The 23066-nt window shown below is 37.5% G+C and overlaps 3 protein-coding genes across 17 annotated transcripts in view; 1 reads left to right on the plus strand and 2 right to left on the minus strand.

Moving 5' to 3' along the window:
• LOC134818438 (myosin heavy chain, clone 203-like) overlaps positions 1-23066 on the minus strand; it is a 192939-nt gene that overhangs the window by 37951 nt on the left and 131922 nt on the right. The window lies entirely within an intron of this gene.
• Positions 1187-21265, plus strand: LOC134817794 (RNA-binding protein Nova-2-like). 9 transcript variants are annotated; one of them, XR_010160571.1, is made up of 12 exons: positions 1187-1296; positions 8217-8326; positions 9814-9939; positions 10119-10353; positions 10522-10710; positions 10873-10952; positions 11074-11205; positions 13275-13398; positions 13516-13640; positions 13753-13966; positions 20154-20267; positions 20823-21264. XR_010160571.1 is itself a non-coding variant. In XM_063827122.1 (11 exons), the coding sequence occupies exons 1-11, from the start codon at positions 1200-1202 to the stop codon at positions 15097-15099; spliced, it is 1539 nt and encodes a 512-aa protein (XP_063683192.1). In that variant the 5' UTR covers positions 1195-1199; the 3' UTR covers positions 15100-15191. The 9 variants fall into 9 exon arrangements, 5 of the variants coding, with proteins under 5 accessions (XP_063683195.1, XP_063683192.1, XP_063683190.1 ...); XR_010160572.1 differs by having other exon boundaries at positions 1195-1296; positions 10522-10695; positions 20823-21265; XR_010160569.1 differs by lacking the exon at positions 1187-1296 and adding an exon at positions 4111-4326 and having other exon boundaries at positions 20823-21124.
• Positions 20964-23066, minus strand: part of LOC134817795 (glyoxal reductase-like) — a 30466-nt gene continuing 28363 nt past the window's right edge. The window contains exon 11 of the mRNA XM_063827126.1: positions 20964-21876. Coding sequence (XP_063683196.1) covers positions 21725-21876 — 152 coding nt within the window. The 3' untranslated portion in view covers positions 20964-21724. The remainder of the gene's footprint in view (positions 21877-23066) is intronic.

Below are 23066 nucleotides of genomic sequence, written 5' to 3' on the forward strand. Positions count from 1 at the left end.
GAATTTTATGACATTGAACAAATTTATTTATTGCAAATTTAAAGGATTGCTAGTATTTTATGTATTTGTTTTCACTTCTGCACGTTTAGGCAGTTGCTCTTGTGACCAGAGTTTTAGAGTTATATATATATATTATATATTCTTTTTCGTTTAATAATAATCACGGCTTGACAATTCAGTCATACCACAGTCAACAGTGTTGAGGCAACCAGCTTCTGCAGTTCAATAATTGGAGACCGAATAAATATAAATTGATAGAAATTTACAATTCATCGTCATAAAATATAATCAATAATATTCTTGATTCTATTAATAAGTTGGTTTTATTCTTTTCCAACACTACTGCACAACAAAAACACTGTTCATAAACGATTGAAGCTGCGGCAGAATTACAGGCTCAGGCTGGGCGCCGTCCAGTATATTTAAAATGGTGCATGCTACATCTCCACTACACAAAAAGCATATCTAATTTATTGATAAGTATAAAATAATTGTAAAACTTGCTTGGTTCTGCACTAAGTTAAAAATCTGCCGGCCTAAATTGGAGGCAGGCGAATATCACACAGGTCAAAGATATTCAGATGCTGTTGATATATAAAGGAAGCGTCTTCAATTTGAAATCCTTAGAAAAACAGTGATTTCTTTCCAGGGAGACAGAGGGGCAAGAAAGAACTTTTTGGATATAGAGAGTCTAGATTTGAACTTGGAGCCACAAGGTCAAGGGTGAATTTCAAATGTTTCTGCCAATATTTTAGTTGGGAATATTTTGAATTTTTGAAAGTTCCATTTTAATCAATGTAAATTCCCAAGTTCGGTTTGCAAAGGGGAGGCATGCTTTCCGATATTGAATCGCAAAGGGGATGCCTCAATAGGTTATGAATATAGGCTCCTTCCAATTGTCAAAATTGTGTGCAAAAAATTCTCTTACTGTTTGTCCGCTAATGTCTGCCATTGTCCGTCCGAGCCCGTCAATGTCCGCTAATGTCCCAATGTACATCCGTTTTCTCATAGAATCCAAAAAGAAAGGGACATAGGCGGACATGTCACCCCTTCTATATACCTATGATATCCATTTTGATATTTAAATTTACATGGTATGTTAGTTGACTACTGAACTTAATAACTGTAGTTTGTGTACTTTTGAAATTATTGTATAATGAATATTCAATAATTCTAAAGATATTACATTTTTAGTCATCATGGAGGACAATTACAACACAGAAGACAACTATGAAACTAGAAAGAGGGGGAGAGAAGAACACGACCTTGTTGCTTACCCTAAACGAGTCAATTTTGGTGAGGTCATCATTCTTGTTTAAATAAAAACATTCTTTTAAAATGTTGTTTTTATTCAGGATGTTATTTTTATCATCAGGTGTCTTCTTTTCATGAGTCATGGATAAAAACTTGACAAATATCATGGCATGGCAGCACTCTCTAAAATCCTCTTTTATTGTTTAAGCTACGGGTTATTTGTAAAATGTAATCACATTCTGAAAAGAATCAATCGTAGCTAGTCTTTGAAACAAGAGGAGGGGGTTGGTGAAATTTAACTTCAGCTCATACTCCATTAGCCTACTGCACTGGCTACTGTTTTGTTTACATATTTGTAACAGCATGTAATAGTGTGATGACATGTATGTGATTTTGGAAATAACGATCACTCATCTACAACAGCTTTCTTTACATCCTATCAAATTGTGGTTTTCAAGCATCTAATGTACTTAAAAACCGATATTTGATCAAATTGAAATACACACAACTGACTGAAAGTGTCAGTGACTTTAAAATTTGGTAATTACTGACTTTTATATAACTACTAAATACTAATTAATAAAACAAATATTTAATAAAACTAATATTTATTTTTACGGCAACATGCCCTGATCTCTGATCAGAACATTCACAGAAAACTGTCCGACATAATGTGAATGTTTATGCTATTTCTATCTGTCGCCCGCGCCACCATCTCGTCTGGCATCAACGCATTCTTATACACTCCAACCATTGTAGCCACTATTCCGGAATAAGGAGCTTAACCAATGTTCGAAATTTGAATGTTCATGTTAACAACTCTTTTTGAGCAGCAGATTATGTTCATTACTGAACGTTTAAAGTTTGGGACCCTATTTAGACCGTAATACTAAAAGTCACTCAACATTAATAGGTATTCTGGTATGGTAATAGTAGGTAACAGTGAGGGTAATTTAACTTCGTGCCAAATTGTCGATAATCGATGATTTTATTGAATCCATTTATTCCGTTTCCAACTGCCATGCCCAGAGGGTGAACTTAACCAAATTTCGTAAATATCTTCAATCTTCATTGATTATCTTTATTCTTCAATGATGGGAAATTTAAACGTTTGGGGATTAACGGAGATGTTTGAGGATTTTTGTGGCTAATTCGGTTGTAGATGAAAGCAGAGCCCGCCCTGATTTCCCCGCAATCCTCATTCGTCATACTTCCTTTACACTGAAGTAGCTTTCTAAAGTTCACGATACTTACGATTTGCACTATTATGCTGCGCCTTGCATCACGATTACAATATGCTACTACTTACACTATCTAGTGCTACGTCGATTCTAAGAGGTGGCAAACATCCAGTGCCGGGTTACAGGTGAATTTTAACATTTCCAGGACCACGTATCTGCTGGGGTAACCCATCAAACTTTACATGTCCACCTCACACTTACACTCACATTAAACACACACTCATACTGCACACGTGCTGGCACAAACACGTACACACGCACACGCCGGAACACTGACATACCCTCCATCCTATGATGTCAAGTTGCGGTAAGACCCCCCCCCTCTCTCCCTCTCTCTCTCTCTCTCTCTCTCTCTCTCTCTCTCTATGAGAGGTAGATTGATGTACATAGTGCACTGCTCTCTGTGAGGTGTAATGCTAGGTCCCTCCCTCTCTCTCTGCCCCGCCACTACACTGTATACCGTTTGTCACGGCCTTAAAGCTATACTTTATATCTCTGATCCAGTCTGGGCGTGGGTGTTTCACTTCCGAGTTCGATGGCACGTGCAGTATCTCTTATTTTGTTGAACACGTCATCTTCGATTTGACTTATTTTGGTGTTATGGCTATTACAGACGCTGCAAGCACATTTTATCATATTTATTGTGTTATTTCTCTGTAAATTTGAGTTCAAATCTTTGAGTTCAAATCTCTTCTACTACTGGGGGAGGGGGGCAAATTCAGTACGATATTGAATTGCTTGTAGTCGTGTTTAATCATGAGACACCGTAATTTATTGCAATTACTTAATTAGGCTTTCTGCAAGTTTGCCATGGTGCGGATCTATTGACAACCCAATCACCTGATCCCACGTAGTGAATAAACTCTTTATGTTTGATATCTCGGCCATCTGATAAGCTAGATCTCCCATTTTATTTCAGAATGGGTGTATTTTAAAAGGCCAACGCAATTCATTACAATTTGATCCAATCAGTGACTGGGAAATAAGCCCCAACGTAACATTTACATATGTTTACTGACTTAAGGTCCCCCCTCTTCCTGGATAAGTTTCTAATTTTAAGAATAAGAATTCGCTCACAGTTAAGTTTTCAATCTATTATCCTTTTAAAGTATGTTAGTCTGATATTAGATGCTTTGATCCGGGTCTTAGGTCTATCATTAGATCCAAATTACACTTAGAGTTTTTGATACATGTCCTCCTCTTCCAATCGTTAATTTAAAAACTGAACTTGACTCGGCAGATGATTTTCTTCTACGGAAATGAGAGTTAGTTATTTTCGCTTGAAGATCGTTTTTCAAATGAAGATCGTAAAGATTACAGAAACCTTGTATCTGTTCCTATTTCAAACTCAATATCTTATCATGGTCTATCTTTGATGTTGCGTAACTTTGTAGTTGCAGCTTTAACAGAAGTTTAATAATTGGCCTTTGATTAATTTCTTCACTTTCTTGTATTGCTATCAATCCTCGATTTGATTATCTTGGTACTTTCTCAGTGCTTGCTGTTTATTGTTATTTTATTGCCGCCAGTTTCTATTTTTACAGTTTTAGTTAATTCAGAGAATCTAGATTCCCATATTTGTTTCCTTTGTTATTATCGTCTTCACAACAGTATTAGTTGGTTAAAATGCCTCCCTCAATCGACAACGTGGTAGCACAGGAGCCTGTAGAGGACGAGGAAATGGCCACCGAGGAGACCCACAACGGCCAGATGAACGGAGATACACCCATGGCTGTGGACAGACCAACCAAGGACGTGAAGATGAGGGTAACACTGAACGGAGTTCCTAATGGTAGTCCTTACCTGTACAGGAACCAGGCCGCTGATCAGGGTAAATTAATGACTAATTAGCCTATTAACTACAAATTAATTATCATCTAACCAATTAACTTAGAATTAATGATTAATTAGCCAACTAACCTAAAAACTATTATGAATCAATTAACAACTGGGTGAATGGGGTAAACCTGTCAGCGATTTCATGAAATTATAACCCATAACTAGCAAAATAGCAAGATATTCCGGGACATCGGAAAACATCCTTCGTTTACTGGGTCGCTTGATTACCAATGGTTTGTACAAACCGGTAACTCGAAAATATATTCATTATGAACAAAAAAACTGTGACGCAGATAGAGACGTGACCTCAATCATATAAGTGATATATTACAGTCCAAACCAACGTTGGCTTAAATTTGTCGGTACGGTTAATAACATAAGGTGGTTTACAGGGTTTATATGGATTTAAAGAGCTTGCAAGGTGTTCAGATAATGTAGGTTGAAGGAGCTTATTGTATCAAATGATGCGATGGAGATTTTAGTTAATATTTGGAATTTGTTGTGTTGTTGCCTATCAGTAAAATAGGGGGAAATAGCTTGTATATTACATGAATCTCGGCTAATGATTGACTCAGTAAGAAGCAGAAGCACTTATATTTATATACTTCATCGTCTTGTACACATGCTTTTTGATTCATCCAAATCATCTTACCCCCTACAAATTACAATACATGAGCATATTAATAATTCATAATCATGGTACTGTAAATTTAATGCTCAGTTGGAGCTCCATAGAGATGTGCACCGTGTTAACTTTAGGCGGCGGCGGTCTGGACGCCAAAATTGGTCGGCGGCGGCGGTCTGACTGCGGTCTAACTACTAGATATCCATTATCCAATCCGCAGTATACTGTGTTCATGATGGTAATTTGGTTGTGTAACTGATTTATATGAATCGATTATGAATCGATTTCTTAATAACACTCTACATTGAAGAACCAATTCATCGTCAGCAGCTGTATTTGTTGATATAACGGCCAATACCTCAAAGACTGCGGTCTGGGTCAAAATTTCGCGGTGGTGCACGTCTCTGGAGCTCCAACTGGGTCCCACCGTACATTGCCTGATAGCCGAGTGGCCATGTCAACGCAAGCTTCTGAATTATTCAGCTATGACAATGAAGAGCAATTATGTTAATATCAATTTAATCATTGATAGGATATAGTATTTAGCAATATCCGAGAAGTAACAATTACAATAAGCAGTTATCATTAAGTCATTTAAAAATTAAACATATGTAGTTACTAGTTATCTAATATTATAACAGTTGCAGGAGACAAATTGATAATTATATTCTCATTGATTAGGTTACTATTATTAACAAGGTGATTGTTATTGATAAGGTGATAACACTGATAACTTAAAATTATTATTGACAAGGCTATTCTCAAAGCTCATTCGATTTATCCTTCCAAGTGTATAACTTCCAAGTGGTATAACTTCAAAGCCTGCCTCTTCAGTTCAGTCCACCACGCTTTTAATTTCAACTTTAGAGTCATTTCAAAGTATTCTTAAATCGTTGTTAATGATTTCCATTTTAAAATATAATATTATAGATAGGTATCCTGTTCGGCACTACGTATCGTGTTAAGTACTGTTAGAAAGTTTGTCTTGCGACGGCACGGCAGACGTAAATGACCCAATGTACAGATTCCAGATCCTATTAGCCAACAAAAGTGAGTCAGTTACCTCTACATACAACATGGGATGTCACTCAATTAAATAACCCATCAACTAACCATCTCAAGACACACAGCTGCAGTTAATTAGGTGCACTCGCTTTATTCAGTGTGGTAATGAGTAATGACCTCTATTTGGTAATCAGTTCCAACCCAATTAAGTCCTCAATTAACCTCTTGTAAGTCCTCAATTTAATGCTCCACTCTTGAGAAGTAAATGTGTCACGTCTTCTCAACATTCCCTTCTTCGACTTAAAAACTCCAGAACTTTCACTTATCAGTTATATTATCACCGCTTTTTCGGAGACTCACTGCCTCTCACTCACTCTGACCTCCTTTTTCCACTCTTGAGGGACCTACCTAACCGGAAAACTCCCAAAATCAGCGCCCCACCTCGCACCACGTGATCTACCACAGTATGTGTGTGCCTGGTCAGATGCTGTAGCTATGTTTACACGTTTTAGGATTGTAGCTGATGTCCGTGTGCAGGGGGCGGACTGTGATCACGAGTTGTTCAGTAGCAGGAAAAGTGGGAATATGTAGGCACGTTGTGTGTTTAGTGTGTGGGCCCCCTCAACTCACTCTCTTTTTATTCTTGGTGATGTTGTTGTGCGTTTACTCAACTCTTATTCTCGCTCTAGCTCTTGTTCTCGTGTTGATTGGTGCCCTCTTTCTATCTTTATCTTTGTTAGATTTTAGCAGGACTATCTCTGGAATGTTGTTACCTGGACAGGATTGGTTAAGAATGTTGTTATCTGGACAGGATTGGTTAAGAATGTTGTTACCTGGACAGGATTGGTTAAGAATGTTGTTATCTGGACAGGATTGGTCTGGAGCCTTTTCTTTACAAAGGAATGATCCCCAGAGTATTTATATTGTTCTATCTTTCTGCCCTTGTTTCTGGTACATTGTTCTGTGAGAAAACGAATGTGTGTTGTATTAATCTTCGTTAATTCTGGCTCTCTATATACACGTCCTCCGTTATATATAATTATCTGTATCTGTTACACCGATCCTTTGTAGCTACCGTGATGTCTTCGTTGGTTTTCTATGTGATTCGGACGTTCAACATTCACACACACACACAACTTGATTACACGCGGCCCTCATCAGTCTCAATTGCAGTTCTCAATTCGCTTTCATTATCTGTCGTGTTGATTTGCTCTTTTTTTCTTTCACGATCGGTGCTTTCTTATGCCTTGTATTTGTCTTTTTGTAAAGACTTTGATTGACATATTAACATTGCAACACTCGTTTTTATAATATCATTTCACTTGTCGATTTTTGTACCTTTGTTAATCAATAAAACTTGTTGTAATTTCTACAAGCTCTCTTTACAAAATCCCTCAACGCAGTCAGTAGCTGCACAGTTCACTTCATGGCATTCAGTCCCCTGAACACGCTCGGTTACTCACTCTACTCCAATCTTCCTTCTCCTCCAGCTCCCCGCTCCCCCTCCTCCTCCTCCTTCTTCAGCAACTTCTACACCGGCTCCCAAGGTAGCGCAGACCCTCCCTCCCAACCTGCCCCTCCCAAACAGGAGAAATCGTTCTGTGTGTTCACCAGCACTCCCAGTTTCTTCTCCCAGCTGTGTCCCCAGGAAAAAGGGGCCCCGTCCCACCCTGTTCAGGACCAGGCTAGCATTATGCCCTATAACAGCACATACAGCATGCCACCACCAGCACCACTCCACCCCTACACCCCGCCTAACAAGACGCAGGACGGGACTATGTTTTACGCTGCAAGATACAGTCTCTTCGCAGAGTTTCTTGCTGCTAATGCTGACTACTTTAATTCCAAGCGCTCGCTTGCAACCTACAATTCTTACCCAACCGGTATACCGTCTACTGCGGGAACCTTTACTCATGTTTCTAACCCGTACTTTGAGGCTGGAGCACCTCAACTGTTCTCCAATCAAGGTAGCTGGTTCAGAACACTAAACATTCCATTCATTCTTTACATTCCAACAATTCTTTTGTCTGAATTCTAGATACTGTGTATAGAATAGCAAAGCATTATTTAGGTCTTTGATAAATAGCTGCGGTTAAGCCGTTGTGATACCATGCCACTGTTAACTAATATATGAAATTTGGGGAATATCGCAAACCAACATATTAGTTATTACATTCTCTTTCAGCACATAATAATTTCTCTAATAAAGATGGTGTAATTAATTACGTTATTATTAACGATCATTATTTCAGGAACGAAGCCAGGTCACTACTTGCTGAAGCTGCTGGTCCCACCACCAGTTGCTGGCTCTATTATTGGACGAGGAGGTGCCCAAATCAAGGAACTCCAGCTCACATACGATGTATGTGATTTTCTATCCTTTTTTATTTTTTTTATTGAAATCTTTCAAATCAGTCAATTACATACAAGTTTACACAATGAATTAGTTAAATATAATATTGTCCTCTAAGCATGGATTGTCAAAGTTGAAATTGTCTCGGACAAAATGTATGTAACCAAAGGACCTGAGGGTCACCAAAACACAGATATTGAGTGCAAATGCAGCTCCTGCACAAGCATGGGCCCTTATAAAATTGTAATAAGTTACTTTAAACAAAATCACACACCCATTCAATCAATTCATAAAATATTGTGCTGTGAGATGAAATTGAGAAATATGTGAATGCAGACAGCAAGAATAGATAATCTTGAATAAACTATTTTACGGATTTGTTTCTATTGAATAGTCAAGTTCAGAGTCCGAATCCACCGGGATAATTTTCCCCACATGTAAGTGGAAAGTTTACTTTTAAAATCAGTGATACTCTCTATCTCACGGATATCTAGAGGAATGTGATTCCACTTAGTGTGGGTCCTATAGAAGAAATTCTTGGCAAAAGCGTTGGAGCTTGCTCGAGGTGAGATAGAGCTTACAAAACATAGAGAGTCCATGTGACTATTTCTGAGCCTTGAGTGGCCTTGAAATGGTTGCAAATATGAGGGTAAAGTGACAGGTATATGTTGCTTCACAATTTTAAAGAAGAAGATGAGATCCAAGAAGTCAAAGCGGTCTTCAATCGGCATAATCTTCAGCTGTCTGCATTTTTGAATGTATGTGGATGGTGGATAACTCATATACTCCTCGTGAAGAATCCACTTAATAGCACGCTTTTGGAGGCCCTCCAGCTTGCTTATCTGGGATTTTGTGACTGGTCTCCATATAACCGAGCAATGCTCAAATAGGCTCCTCACTAAAGTGAGATACAGTACTCTACGACGATTTACGTCTTGGACAAAATAACAATTTCTTCTCGCCATGCCTAATTTTTGGTTTGCCTTAGAAAGGACTTTGGAGCACTGATCTTTCCAATCGAGATTTGATGTCACAATTACACCCAGATCCTTTTCATGATCAACATAGTCAAGTGTGATTCTTCCCATGGAGTATACAAAGTTAAAGAGTGGTAGGACACTAAGGAGGGAAACTGTTTCGGATATCCTTCCTGCGACGGTGAGGACCTTACATTTGTCGGGATGAAATCTCATTTTATTAGAAAGTGACCAGTCATGGAGATAATCAATGTCCTTCTGCAGTCGCAGGATATCAGACTCCGAATAATATAATTTGATGGTAAACTGTACGGTTGCAGCTGAGACTGTCAGTCGGAAGTAATTTATCGTTATCTCTGAACAAAAACAGTTGACAGTTGAAAGGTTTCTAAACTTGTCCATTCATGCCCAGCTGTCCTCAACATGACACTGACAGTGAAAATTTTAACTGCCAAAATTCGGGAAATATTCTTACGTACACTTGTTGAATGTGCAAAATCTAAACTGTGTATCTGCCAGGTAGCAGTAAAGCTGTCCCAGAACAACCAGTTGTACCCAGAAAGCAACAGATCTAACTCTGGAGAACGTATCGTTCTTATCACTGGCCCTCCTGAGAACCTAGCTAAAGTCGCTGAGTTTATACACGTAAGTAAAGTATATGATATACGATATACGTAAGTCAACTTGTCCTACTTTTAATATGGCATCAGTTCTTCTCGAATCTTGATTTTCAGTAACTAAATCGCCAGTTAGATTTAGTAAACACGACACCGAACATGATACTATGGGGTTTACAGATAACTCTGACCCCTAACTTCTCACAGAGTCTAGTGAGGAACCCTCCTTCAAACCCCACCGGAGCTGACATGCTGGACAGTGGAAGGAGGATGCAGATGATGAAGATGGTGGTGACAAACTCCACTGCTGGTATGATAATCGGTAAAGGAGGAGCCACTGTTAAGTCTCTGAATGAGACCTACGATGTGAGGATACAGGCGTCTCAGAAGGATGATGTGGTGATGGGAGAGAGAGTTCTCACTATCTTGGGACCTGAAGACGGTTTGTGATATTCTATGATTACCTTCATCACTCTTAATATCGCCTGTTTTAAAACGTAAAATGTCAAACCTAACCGGAACCAAAACATTAGCGTAATTTTTACATATTTACAAAAAGTTCATGTCATTTACTCTATTTCCCAATCATAACAACCAATCCTCACTGTAGGAGTCAACAAGACCATGGAGTACATTATCAAGGAGAAATTCCGAGACGACCCAACCTCCACCTCCATCACCAACCTGGACTACTCATCCTACATGGACGCTAACGGTGGTCTGGGTATGGGTGGAATGAACAACATGGGATCCACTGCCTCCCTTAACTACGGATCTTTTGATGGTACGGCGCCCAAAGGTTGCATTCTTTTTGGTTTTTTATCATTGAAATTTTCGTTCGTTCAAATGTATTTTGCTCTTCTATTTCATTAATTATATGTGGTTTGATTGGTTCTGATTTGAGCCCTCAGCAGTAATTGATCGGTGTATTATTGTTACGTTATTAACATAATATTTCCAGGTGGACAAGATATGAGCCAGGTTAACCTTATCCAGACTCTTCTACAGAACCAAAACCAACAACAATCTTCACCGAACCAGGTTTGTCAAGCCTCAAATATTTAGAGTTGGAGGTCTGCTCAGTCAAATTATAAATTGCGAATCAAACTGCCATGTTCATAAAGCAAATGGTTTTAAAATAGTCTAAGTTAACATTATACAGCAGAGCAACCAGTACAGTGGCTATCAGAACGCAGGAGGATATGGTGGTAACAGTGGAAATGCTGTTAACAACTTCATGTCTGCCTCTCAGCAAAACCAACAGCAGAACCAACAGCAACAACAACAGCAGCAGGTACATATACATCATTGTTTTTAGCATGTTATCATTAATGGACGTCACTTCATCAACATTTTACTTGTAAGTTGTTAATCATTTGAAATCATTCATTCAGATTATGTCATATAGGAATTTTGGACATTCACATCACGTTTGATTGTTTCACTATTTATTCTTGCAGAATAACACAAATATATTTCAAGCAGATGTATAATATAGCTCACAATCTACAAACACCTCACCTCACCTACACGCACATTTACTGGATATCAACTCAACAATTACTCCTCCACCTCATTTCTCCAACATTCATTTACATCTCAACATTCATTACAATTTCATAAACATCTATTAATCACAATCATCATCATTTATCATAATCAAGTTAGCCGGCCCATCATCATAATTCACAATCACTTCACTCACTATCACTTCACTCACTATCACTTCACTCACTATCACTTCACTCACTATCACTTCACTCACTATCACTTCACTCACTATCACTTCACTCACAATCACTCATTTAGGTGGCCCCTAAAATTTAAGGCGGCCCCTAATCTTTAATCACAATCACCTCACTCACTATCACTCATTTAGGTGGCCCCTCAAAGTTAGGCGGCCCCTAATCATTAATCACAATCACCTCACTTACTATCACTTCACTCACAATCACTCATTTAGGTGGCCCCTAAAATTTAAGGCGGCCCCTAATCATTAATCACAATCACTTCACTCACAATCACTTCACTCACAATCACTTCACTCACATCACTCACAATCACTTCACTCACAATCACTTCACTCACTATCACTCATTTAGGTGGCCCCTCAAAGTTAGGCGGCCCCTAATCATTAATCACAATCACCTCACTCACTATCACTCATTTAGGTGGCCCCTCAAAGTTAGGCGGCCCCTAATCATTAATCACAATCACCTCACTTACTATCACTTCACTCACAATCACTCATTTAGGTGGCCCCTAAAATTTAAGGCGGCCCCTAATCATTAATCACAATCACTTCACTCACAATCACTTCACTCACAATCACTTCACTCACAATCACATCACTCACAATCACTTCACTCACAATCACTTCACTCACTATCACTCATTTAGGTGGCCCCTCAAAGTTAGGCGGCCCCTAATCATTAATCACAATCACCTCACTCACTATCACTCATTTAGGTGGCCCCTCAAAGTTAGGCGGCCCCTAATCATTAATCACAATCACCTCACTTACTATCACTTCACTCACAATCACTCATTTAGGTGGCCCCTCAAAGTTAGGCGGCCATTAATCACAATCACTTCACTCACTATTACTTCACTCACAATCACTCATTTAGGTGGCCCCTCAAAGTAAGGCGGCCCCTAATCATTAATCACAATCACTTCACTCACAATCACTTCACTCACCATCACTCATTTAGGTGGCCCCTAAAATTAAAGGCGGCCCCTAATCATTAAACACAATCACTTCACTCACAATCACTCATTTAGCCTTTAGGTGGCCCCTCAAAGTTAGGCGGCCCCTCATCATTAATCACAATCACTTCACTCACAATCACTTCACTCACAATCACTTCACTCACCATCGCATCACTCATTTAGGTGGCCCCTAAAATTTAAGGCGGCCCCTAATCATTAATCACAATCACTTCACTCACAATCACTTCACTCACAATCACTTCACTCACGATCCCTTCACTCACCATCACTCATTTAGGTGGCCCCTCAAAGTTAGGCGACCCCTCATCATTAATCACAATCACTTCATTTACTATTAATTCACTCACTTTCACTTCAGGAGCATGTCACCCTCAAATAATATGAATAAGTTAAAACAGGTAAGGTAGAGGGTTTGTGTGGCAGTTTACACAGCCCCCTCCCCCCTCCACACTATCACTCATCAGCATTCAGCATATTATATCATTTACATATTACCATATCATTAGCATATTAACATATCATATTACCATACCATCACTCACTATCACATCAACGCAACATCTACTAAATCTATAACCCATCCTCTGCTACCCTGGCCCTGTATCTCACTAACCTTCTTATCTCTCTCAGCAAAACAACAACAGCTCCAACCAAGCTGAAGTAATAGCTCGGGTTCTACAAGCCCTGCCTAACAATGCTCTCTCCAACACCTCTAACCTGGCTAATACCATCATGCTCATTCAGGCTTTATCTGGTGAGTTTTATATCTCCTCTGGGGTTTTAAATGGTAAACCAATGTTTGGATATACCAATGCAATGATTTGATTTCTTTACAAAATACTTTAAAGACTAAGAATAACCAATATTTCAGGTAACAACAACAACAACTCTAACAATAACATGCCCCAAATGAACCAGCAGCGAATTTCAGCACCGGTTCCTTCTAAATCATCTCTTAAACCTTTCATTCCCCGACCAGATGATGTCAAATACAAGGTTCGTAGTGATTTCTAATAATAAATCTGACTATAATTTGACTGGTTAAAAAAGTATTGAGTAAATATAACTACTAACATTAAAAAGTGGCTCACCAGTCCCACGTTTACAGGTTGAGATCCCAGACTCACTGGTAGGCCGCGTGCTCGGCAGACTTGGAGCCACCATCACTGAGATCCAGAACACGAGTGGGTGCGAGGTAAAGTTCTCACAGAGAGGAGAGTACGTGCCCGGCACTCAGAACAGACTGCTGTACGTGTGCGGTCAACAAGCAGGCTGCAAGATCGCTCAGCAACTCATCTTGAGCAAGATTGAGGGGGACGCAGGTGACGTTTCTAGTTCAGACTTCGTTTTTGAACAGATTCCCAATAACTAATGCGTGACACCCAACCTGCTCATGCGCGCGGCGTGACGTCATCTGGATGACGTCATGTCACGTGACATGGTTATCACGTGATTCACTGTCATCGTCCTCTCGTGAGCTAATCCTCATAATATTTCGGAAATTACCCTGGCCCTCCTTAAATTGTCGGCTTGGTTGTGCTGACCTTTATATGCACACGGGAACCCATTTCATCTTATAATGGTATTTTCATTTATTTAACAAATATAATAGTAATACGATTGGTAACTTATGAAATACTCACTTTAATTAAATTGGCACTTAAACGTCACTGCACCCATTTTCACCGTAAATATAAAAAATTACACTTTTGCAAAATTTGTACGATTTAATATCAGTTTGAGAGAAAGAGGATACATTATGATGTATGATTATAAAGTTAGAATAAGATTTTCACTTATAATACGTATTTATACGTATTTATGGTATGATTATGGTATTTAGAACTGGTGTGCTTTTTACGAATGTATTAATTTATTTTTGTCAAGAACACTCTCATAACGATAGAAAAAATTAAGGTATTTATTAGTATGTACTCACAATAAATTATAACGTTTCATCTTAGAGCTTCAAGGTTATTAGTACACTGTGAAGGGAATATATTTTGGGTAATTGCTTGGATTATTTTGTTTGTTTATTACCATTTAAAGATTTTGAATGTTTGTTGCTCCGCTCCGCCATGTAAAATGTTGTTATTACCTTAAATCGTTCAAAAAAACCGTTTTATCAACTCCAAATCCGGCCTCATCGGATTTTTTGTAAACTTACATACTTTATCAGTAATTTACAGTGATATTAGCAACTTAATTTATCATAATATATATCAAATATTCGACCGTCCACGCTTATTTTATCGTCGTACTGTTAGGGGCTTAGCAAGACTAATTATTGGTGTGATTATCCATGAAATTCAAGATTCACCTCCCATTGTTCACACTTCATCCCCCAGGTTTCTTCTCAAGTTCATGCGTCGTTTTTGAGATGTGTCTAAATAACGAACACAAGGCATTCGATCATGATGTGCCCATGCACGACGTTCCCATGATTGTGGGATGACGTCACATCGTTATGACGTCACGTGACATATCACGCATCATGTGACAATTCATCTCACACTTTCTACAACTCACCCCTCTTCAACGCACACTCATCATATTATATATCGGACATTTCATATAGGACACTCATACTTTACATGACACTTTTACATTATCATAACACTTATATTTATTATATTATTATATCATTACACCTTACATTATCATGACACTTATATTATTATATTATTACACTTAATATAACATTATCATTACACTTACACTACATTTTCATAACACTTATAATATCGCATTGCATTATCATAACACTTTTATTATTATTTAATATTCTTAACACTCATCTTTACATATCGTACTTTTCACCATATACTTGTTGATATACGTACAATTTATACGTGTTGATACACGTGTAACATTTTTCATTATATACTTTCACATCTCATAAGTCACATCCATAAGGGTTTTAGCTTTAAAATTTTGGGGTATTATCCCGAATGTTTTGGAAATTTGAATTATTGTCATTCTCAACCTGCCTTCTCGATATCTTTTGACATTTTATACAATGTTTAGATATCTGGAAAGTGGGAATAATTGTAATCGACTGTCTCGAGTTACATTTTGGACTTCGGTCAGATCATGAATCAAGAAAGTCGATTTTCGATAGCCTAAAGTTGCTGGTGTAAATTCATGAAATCTAAAGATTGCCAACACTCTAACATAACCCTTCATCATCATCATTCACATTTAATTACCTTCGATCAGAAATATAAAGCTCTAAAGCGAGCTAAATATTTCATGGATTTTCACTCCAAATTTTTCATTTACTTAAATGGCTGGGAAATGATTTTTGATGTTTGTAATTCCTTGAATTGCATTTACAGTTTACACTTTAGATTTTGCTTAACATGCACAAAGATTAGATGTTTGGTGTTACGCTAATGTAAGTTTTTACATTATGATTTGCCATATTATGATAACAATATTCGAGAGACATGAAATATTATTATCTTGTAGTTTTAGTGCACCGAAAAACTACCAGCTCATGTTTGGATGCGTGTTGGAATAAATGAAGAATATCATACCGAATTTTTTCATTTCTTTTTCGGTGCTCTAGAATCCCCTTATCTTTTAATTTAATTTAGAATCTCTGGATGGTCCCTTCACCACACGAAATTAAATCATCATTTAGCTATCACCCTGTATTTAATTTAAAGAACACTTTTTAAGGTGAACTTTTGAGTTCACCTTGATGATGATTATAAGCGATGAATAACTAATTTCGTGTTTTGAGGTACATACTATATTATTAGTCATACTCTCACTTATATTCACGTAGAATGATCACCTTACACGATGATAATATAAAGTAAATTATCATCATGGATATTACTGTAATATTTAAATTCTCTCACTATTATTATTTGTTGCCGCTGTGTCGGGTAGCTGCGGTACAACCTGTGTCCTGTGTGATCCGAGATACATTTAAAATTTTCAGAAAATTCTCCTATATAAGTGTACTTACTTGTCTCACTCAATCAAGATCAGTCAAACGATCAATCAAATCAAAAATCAATCAAATCAAAAATCACTCAATTCTTGAAAATATTCATGATCATCGATCTGTCAGAGCGTATGAAAAAAGATGATAGAAAACTAATTTTTGATTCTTGTCCTTATTTTGGGGTAGGGGAATATAAAGCTAGTTCTTATCTAGGAACGGTTTTAAGTTGAGAAATATGACCATTTAACTTGTTTGGAGTAGTTGGTACATGTACATGTACAGTGAAACAGTATATATTTAGTATAATAGCAGGTGGTAAAGTGGTACTGTATAGTTGGTAGTAAAGTGGGAAGTTTTGGGGGAAAAAAACATCCGCGGTAAATCGGGGTTTGCGGTAAATCGGGACACGTTGAATCAGGGTATGCCAAGTAGCAAAAAGGTACAAAATAGTTGAATGTAAAGTGGTACAGTTTAGTTTGAAGTTAAGTGGTACAATATATATTTAGTAGTATCTGGCACTCTGCGGTCTCCTAGTAGTTGTATATTTAGGTGTGTAACTGAGGTTTTGACACGTACCGTGTTACAGAGGTTGTGACACGTGCTACAGAGGTTGTGACACGTGCTAGTTGTTGTGTACGTGTTTAAGTTGTTGTATGTAGATTGTAGATGTGTTCCTGTAACCAAGGTAACCACGTATTGACACGTGTCCCCCGGTCCCTCCTCAAAGAGCAGCTCAACTCTCAGGAGAATATTAACTTGTACTCTGCACACTTTCTCATGTGTTATTTGTCGGGGTGGTGGTTTGTTACAACACTCGCTCTATACATTACCTTTAGTCCACTTTATAATGCGTTATACCGTAATTAAAACCAACTGGGCATCATCAGAACCCGCCCAGCATATAAATAATAACGTGGTTAAGTCTAGATTCATCCACTTTTTTAAATCTCGCAACTGAAATTATGATACTAATTTGTGGTTACTAAGTTGGTCCAGTGAGCCACCTATGTGAGTTGAATCTGTATCAGTGTAAACATAATAATTTAATATGCACATGATATTAATAATAAAGAAGGTAGTTGCTTGGTGCAGTTCACGTGACATTACGTCACTCTAACGCGCTGTCAGACTAGTACAAGAGCTGGGATCCAGGTTTAATTAGTTAGACCACACCTACAAACGATGTGCAATACATCCAGTTCAGGGTGGTGATTAGTTTTTAAGTGGTTTAAAGCGACCAGATTAAATGTGCGACGCTCTTAGAAAATAGAAGATGTAAAATTAAATGTGATTAGTTCTTACTTTTAAATTACTGTAAAGTAAGGGGAAAGGAAACATCCGCGGTAAATCGGGGTTTTGTTAGTTAACATTATACATGTTAAGCCCCCATGTTAATCGGGGTTTTACTGTAATATGATAACATGAAAATTTATGATATTACATTTATCTTTATATCTACTCAATGAACCTATTCATTTCATGCTGGGCCTTTTAACCGTAAACTTTCGGCTGCATTAAGACTAGAATCATATTACACGCTGCAAAATTCAGAGCAACCTTGTCGACAAATTGTACTTTAAAACTTTGTATAATAAAGTTTACGTTTGGTAACACGACATGAGGTTAATTTTTCAAAGTATGCAAACTGTCAAAAAAAATCAAGACCACTGCAATGAGAGTTCATGTTTCGTCGGATTTATCATTTGATAGTGGTATTGCTATGTAGAAAGGCGTGAGATTGGTTATGTCCCTGATAAGTGAGTCTTACACTTCTGTATGCTGAACACTGCACCAATGATTGTAATGTGTTGCCACGAACTTCTTAGCTATCGCTATCTGGTTACTGTTAGTTGGTTACTGTTAGTTGGTTACTGTTAGTTGGTTACTGTTAGTTGGTTACTGTTAGTTGGTTACTGTTAGTTGGTTACTGTTAGTTGGTTACTGTTAGATGGTTACTGTTAGTTGGTTACTGTTAGATGGTTACTGTTAGTTGGTTACTGTTAGTTGGTTACTGTTAGATGGTTACTGTTAGTTGGTTACTGTTAGTTGGTTACTGTTAGTTGGTTACTGTTAGATGGTTACTGTTAGTTGGTTACTGTTAGATGGTTACTGTTAGTTGGTTACTGTTAGTTGGTTACTGTTAGATGGTTACTGTTAGATGGTTACTGTTAGATGGTTACTGTTAGTTGGTTACTGTTAGATGGTTACTGTTCGAATGTGTAAGATGGACGTAAGGGGGTTTACCTCGGGTGAAGGTGTATGCAGGTGTTTTGCTTCATGTCATATATGTTAGGAATAGATTAAAGAACAGCAATAGTATAACAGATTATATCACCGGTATCAATACACAGAGCAATACACAGAGCAATATCTTTCTTCCAGATTTGAACATTTATTGTATGATCCATAGCAATCTGATAGTTAGATTTGATTAGCAGAATTATTTACATGCTCCTAAACTTGGCAAAATGTCATGTGATGGGATTGCTAGCTAGCGATTGGACATGACCTGTAGCATGTATGGTCAAAAATCGTTCTGTAGTTAAGCCAATAGATAATTCGTATTCGAGAATTTGGCCAAAAGCAACAAGGTAACTAACTACTAGCGGTTATAATAAACTACTTGAATTACAGTAGATTTGAATCGTGATGGGATTGGTAATGTTCAATTTTAAAGCCAGATAATATCCCTCTTGATACATTCCTCTTTAAAGATACATTTAATCGAGCAGTTTTTTAATCCTCTTCTCTTCTTAAAGACGTGATGGTTCTATTGTTACTATCTGTAACATGTTACATTTATATTTTTATGAATGGTTATTAAGAGCTATGGGAATATGAATCAGTGAGTGTAGCTCACACGGTTTAGTATCTGTCATCACTTCTGAATAATGGCTCATCTTATTTCGAGGTTCACATGCATCAGACGTTAAAAGCCAATAAAAATAAAGGACACTAGCCTATCAAACTATAGTACTGTGTGGAGACTCTTTATTTCAACGCCTACCCTGATTTTAAAGGCACCCGGAATTGTGTGATGGGAGGGTAGTATTGTCAGCACTTTTAGGAGCCTTTAAAACGGTAGCAATTTTTCAAAATTCAGTAGTTTAACTTACTTACACCATAGGAAATGTGTGTGGGTGTCACAATGGAAATTACCTAACCATGCCATTTCAGCAACTTCAATCAAGTTTCAGCAACTTCATGACTATTCAGCCCCTTAAGCTCATGCACCCGTCTTGCTCCAGAAATCATTCAACAGTCAAGTGTAACACCTAAACAGCTCATCGCTAACACTCATTGCACATTGAGTCAGGTAATCTATGTGACATATGTAAACGCTGATTGCACATTTTGTAATGATTATTCCATGAAACCACCCTTTGTCAGACAGGCGCGGCGCGCAAAAAGTATGAAATTTCAGCATTGGGAGCATCTTAACTTGCACATTTCTTCAGTAGTTCACTATCTTCATCACTGTTTGGCATTCGTTGCGCGCTTAGCGCGCGTAGACAAATTACCCACCGAAAATGATAAATATCTTCTTTCAGGTTCGATCAAATCTTGGGAACAAATGAAGTGACCCAACCTCTAAAACGATGTCTATCTGCTAGTCAGTACTCAATAGAAGAAGTTTATGAAAAAGCATGGTTTCTGGTAATCTGGTAAGTTTTACATACTGCTTCTAGAATCTTCTTTTGCAAAATTTGACTGATCTTGGTTACTGTGACCGACTTGCAGCAGACGATGGGCCAATTTTTATATTTGTCAATGGTTTGGTTTGCATGTTGGTAACAGCATGGGACCCTCAATAACAGAGGAAAGGGTATAATATGGCCCGAATTTGGCTTAGGTTATTTGTTAACGAACCCATACTGTCACCTACATTGAACACATGTTTTTAACAGTAACACTCCAGTAACGGTCATTCTTTAATTTTTGTCAAGGATTTAAAATCAAATATCATTCAATATTGAAGGTCATATTTAAAGATCATATCCAGATATTTTTCCGGACGTATTTTTGGCGCGAATTTCGCCGCGCTTTTAACAATTCGCGCGTTTTATCGTGCACTTTGCCGCGCTTTTTTACCTGTCTCGCATGATACCGTGCATCTTGATTCTTGCTGCAGGAAATGTTAACAGTAGACGTTAGACAAAGCGTGCATTCCAATTTCATTTATCATGGATCATTTCCTTTCAATAACATTTCTTTTTCAGTTTTCGGGAGCTACCAATGAATTGCTACTTGATCAACCGAATCTATGATTCAGCTTCTACCATTACAAGAACAGGGAACCGCACCAGTGACGAAATATTTAAGTACTTAAGGCGAAGAGACAGTGGAAGGCAACAACTTTTGTCAGGGACCAACAGGTCCATTTGTAAAAATAATAATGATAATTATTTGAAAACAGTAACTAATATCACCAAAACAAGGGAATATTTTAATCAGAATCTTTTCATCATTTTGGTGAGAAACATCTACTGAAAATCTTGACACAGTTTGATTCAACATATTTTTTGTGAGCTTTGCCAGTTTGTTAATATTGACGATTTGTTTTTACTGAGCGGCTCTACTGTCGACATAAAAACCAAACTGTTGTGTTAAATGTGTATAATGTAACCCTCAAAATGAGATATCGAATTCTGAAGTATAATCTAAAAAATAGTTTGATTTCTTGTTTAATGTATCTAAGAACAGCTAATTTCCATGAATGTTAAAATAGTTCTGTTGCCAACTCTGCTCTAGAACACGCACAATGCACATCACAGATGGTTAATCGAAAAATTAACTGACACTTTGTTTTGAGTATTAAAAGTTCGCCTTTAAATAACCTATTAGAATAACAAATTATATTAAAAATTATAATTAAATTGATAAAAACAACAAAGTAAGGTTCACCAAACATTTTGGTACTTTATTATCTGGCGGTACAGCAATACTGATACAATCACGAAATACGAATATAAAATTGAAGAAGCTGCCCCCGCTGTACAATTTAATTAAAATTGGTAGTTAAAAATTTAGAAATAGTATAAATGGTTTAATATTAAAGTTGCCATTAACATAATCTAGACAGTTTGTATAATTAGACACTCGAACGTCGAGAATTCGACAGTTATTTTTTGTAATGGTTTGCAGAGTATGGAGTAAAACTCCGGTCTTGATTTAGAGAGTTTATCTTTTCTACGTCGTCTGGCGAGAGGCTGAAGTCAAACACGTTCGCGTTCTCTTTGATGTGTGAGGGAGTCTTGGATTTCGGTAGAACGCCTGAAAGGTGAAATGTAATTATAATTATATGTCAATTTTCAGATAAATTTAAGATAAATTTGAGATAAATTTAAGATAAATTTAAGATAAATTTAAGATAAATTTAAGATAAATTTAAGATAAATTTAAGATAAACAAGATGTAAATAAAACTAGGGTTGGTAAGATATTGTTTACAGTATTGAGTATGAACTTGAAGTATGACTACCTTATGTGGGGAAGGGGTGTCAGGAAAGCTTTGTAATCTCTTTATGAAAGCTATTTGTATAATAAGAATCTTACTCTTAGGTCCGGAAAGGGGGTCTAGAAGTAGAAATGTCTGACTTACGAAATATTCAAACAGTCTTCTAATGGATATTCATTGAGAACAATCCATGTGTATATAAACTGTTCGCCTATTAAAGTTAAATAGGGCAGAGTAATACTAATGCTAGACAATATTTAATACAGAATATAAGCGTCCTGCCACCGTGGATCAACTATATTCGAACAATATCCTATTGGATATTCATTACGAACAATCCAAGTGTTTGAACTGCTCGCTTATCCAAGTTAAATGGGGAAGAGCGATGCTTAACAATACCAGCATCTCTCATCCTTTGGGGAGAGCGATCCTAAACTATATTTATATCAGCCTCTCTCAACCTTGGACCCATTATATCACGTGGTTAAGCAAAGAGATCAGACTGGCTGCGCCCAGGCAGCAACCAGTGCTGGTTGGTAAGATCTATCACGTGACATTTTACAGTGTACAGACTACAGAGATAAAGAAAAGCATTGATTCGCCCACCGTGTGCTGATATTCTCACTTCTTAAAGAGCATTCCTTGATTTCTTCTATGTTTAGTTGGGAGCATAGGATACAGAGATCACTTGCCTTAAAGTTAAGTAGATAAGAACAGCACACGTCCACGGGTCATATTTAATTTCGTTCGGCCAAATACTCAACAGCTTCTTCATTGGAAATGTGCACATGGACAATGGTAGAACTTCTGATAGCTACTTCCGCTGTTAGTAATAGTTATCTTGCTAAGACTCCATAGGCATAAGCGTCACAGCATTTAAAAGAGGTAAAGAGACCATCAAATATCGATGGAGAGGAGGGGTTGCTGGCTGTAAGATAGTTATCCTTTATTACTTGGTGATTTTAAGTGTCCTGTGATCCACCGTACTGTCCGGCTCTTACTAATTC

This window comes from Bolinopsis microptera, chromosome 7 (assembly GCF_026151205.1).
Source record: "Bolinopsis microptera isolate Bmic1 chromosome 7, MBARI_Bmic_1.0, whole genome shotgun sequence".
Lineage (NCBI taxonomy): Eukaryota > Metazoa > Ctenophora > Tentaculata > Lobata > Bolinopsidae > Bolinopsis > Bolinopsis microptera.

Bases quoted from the DNA above. Each gene is read 5' to 3' on its own strand.
- LOC134817794 (XM_063827120.1), top strand. From the start codon at position 4,122: ATGCCTCCCTCAATCGACAACGTGGTAGCACAGGAGCCTGTAGAGGAC. The intron at 8,327-9,813 runs GTATGTGATTTT...TGTATCTGCCAG, and splicing joins AACTCCAGCTCACATACGAT to GTAGCAGTAAAGCTGTCCCA. The intron at 10,953-11,073 runs GTTTGTCAAGCC...AACATTATACAG, and splicing joins AACAATCTTCACCGAACCAG to CAGAGCAACCAGTACAGTGG.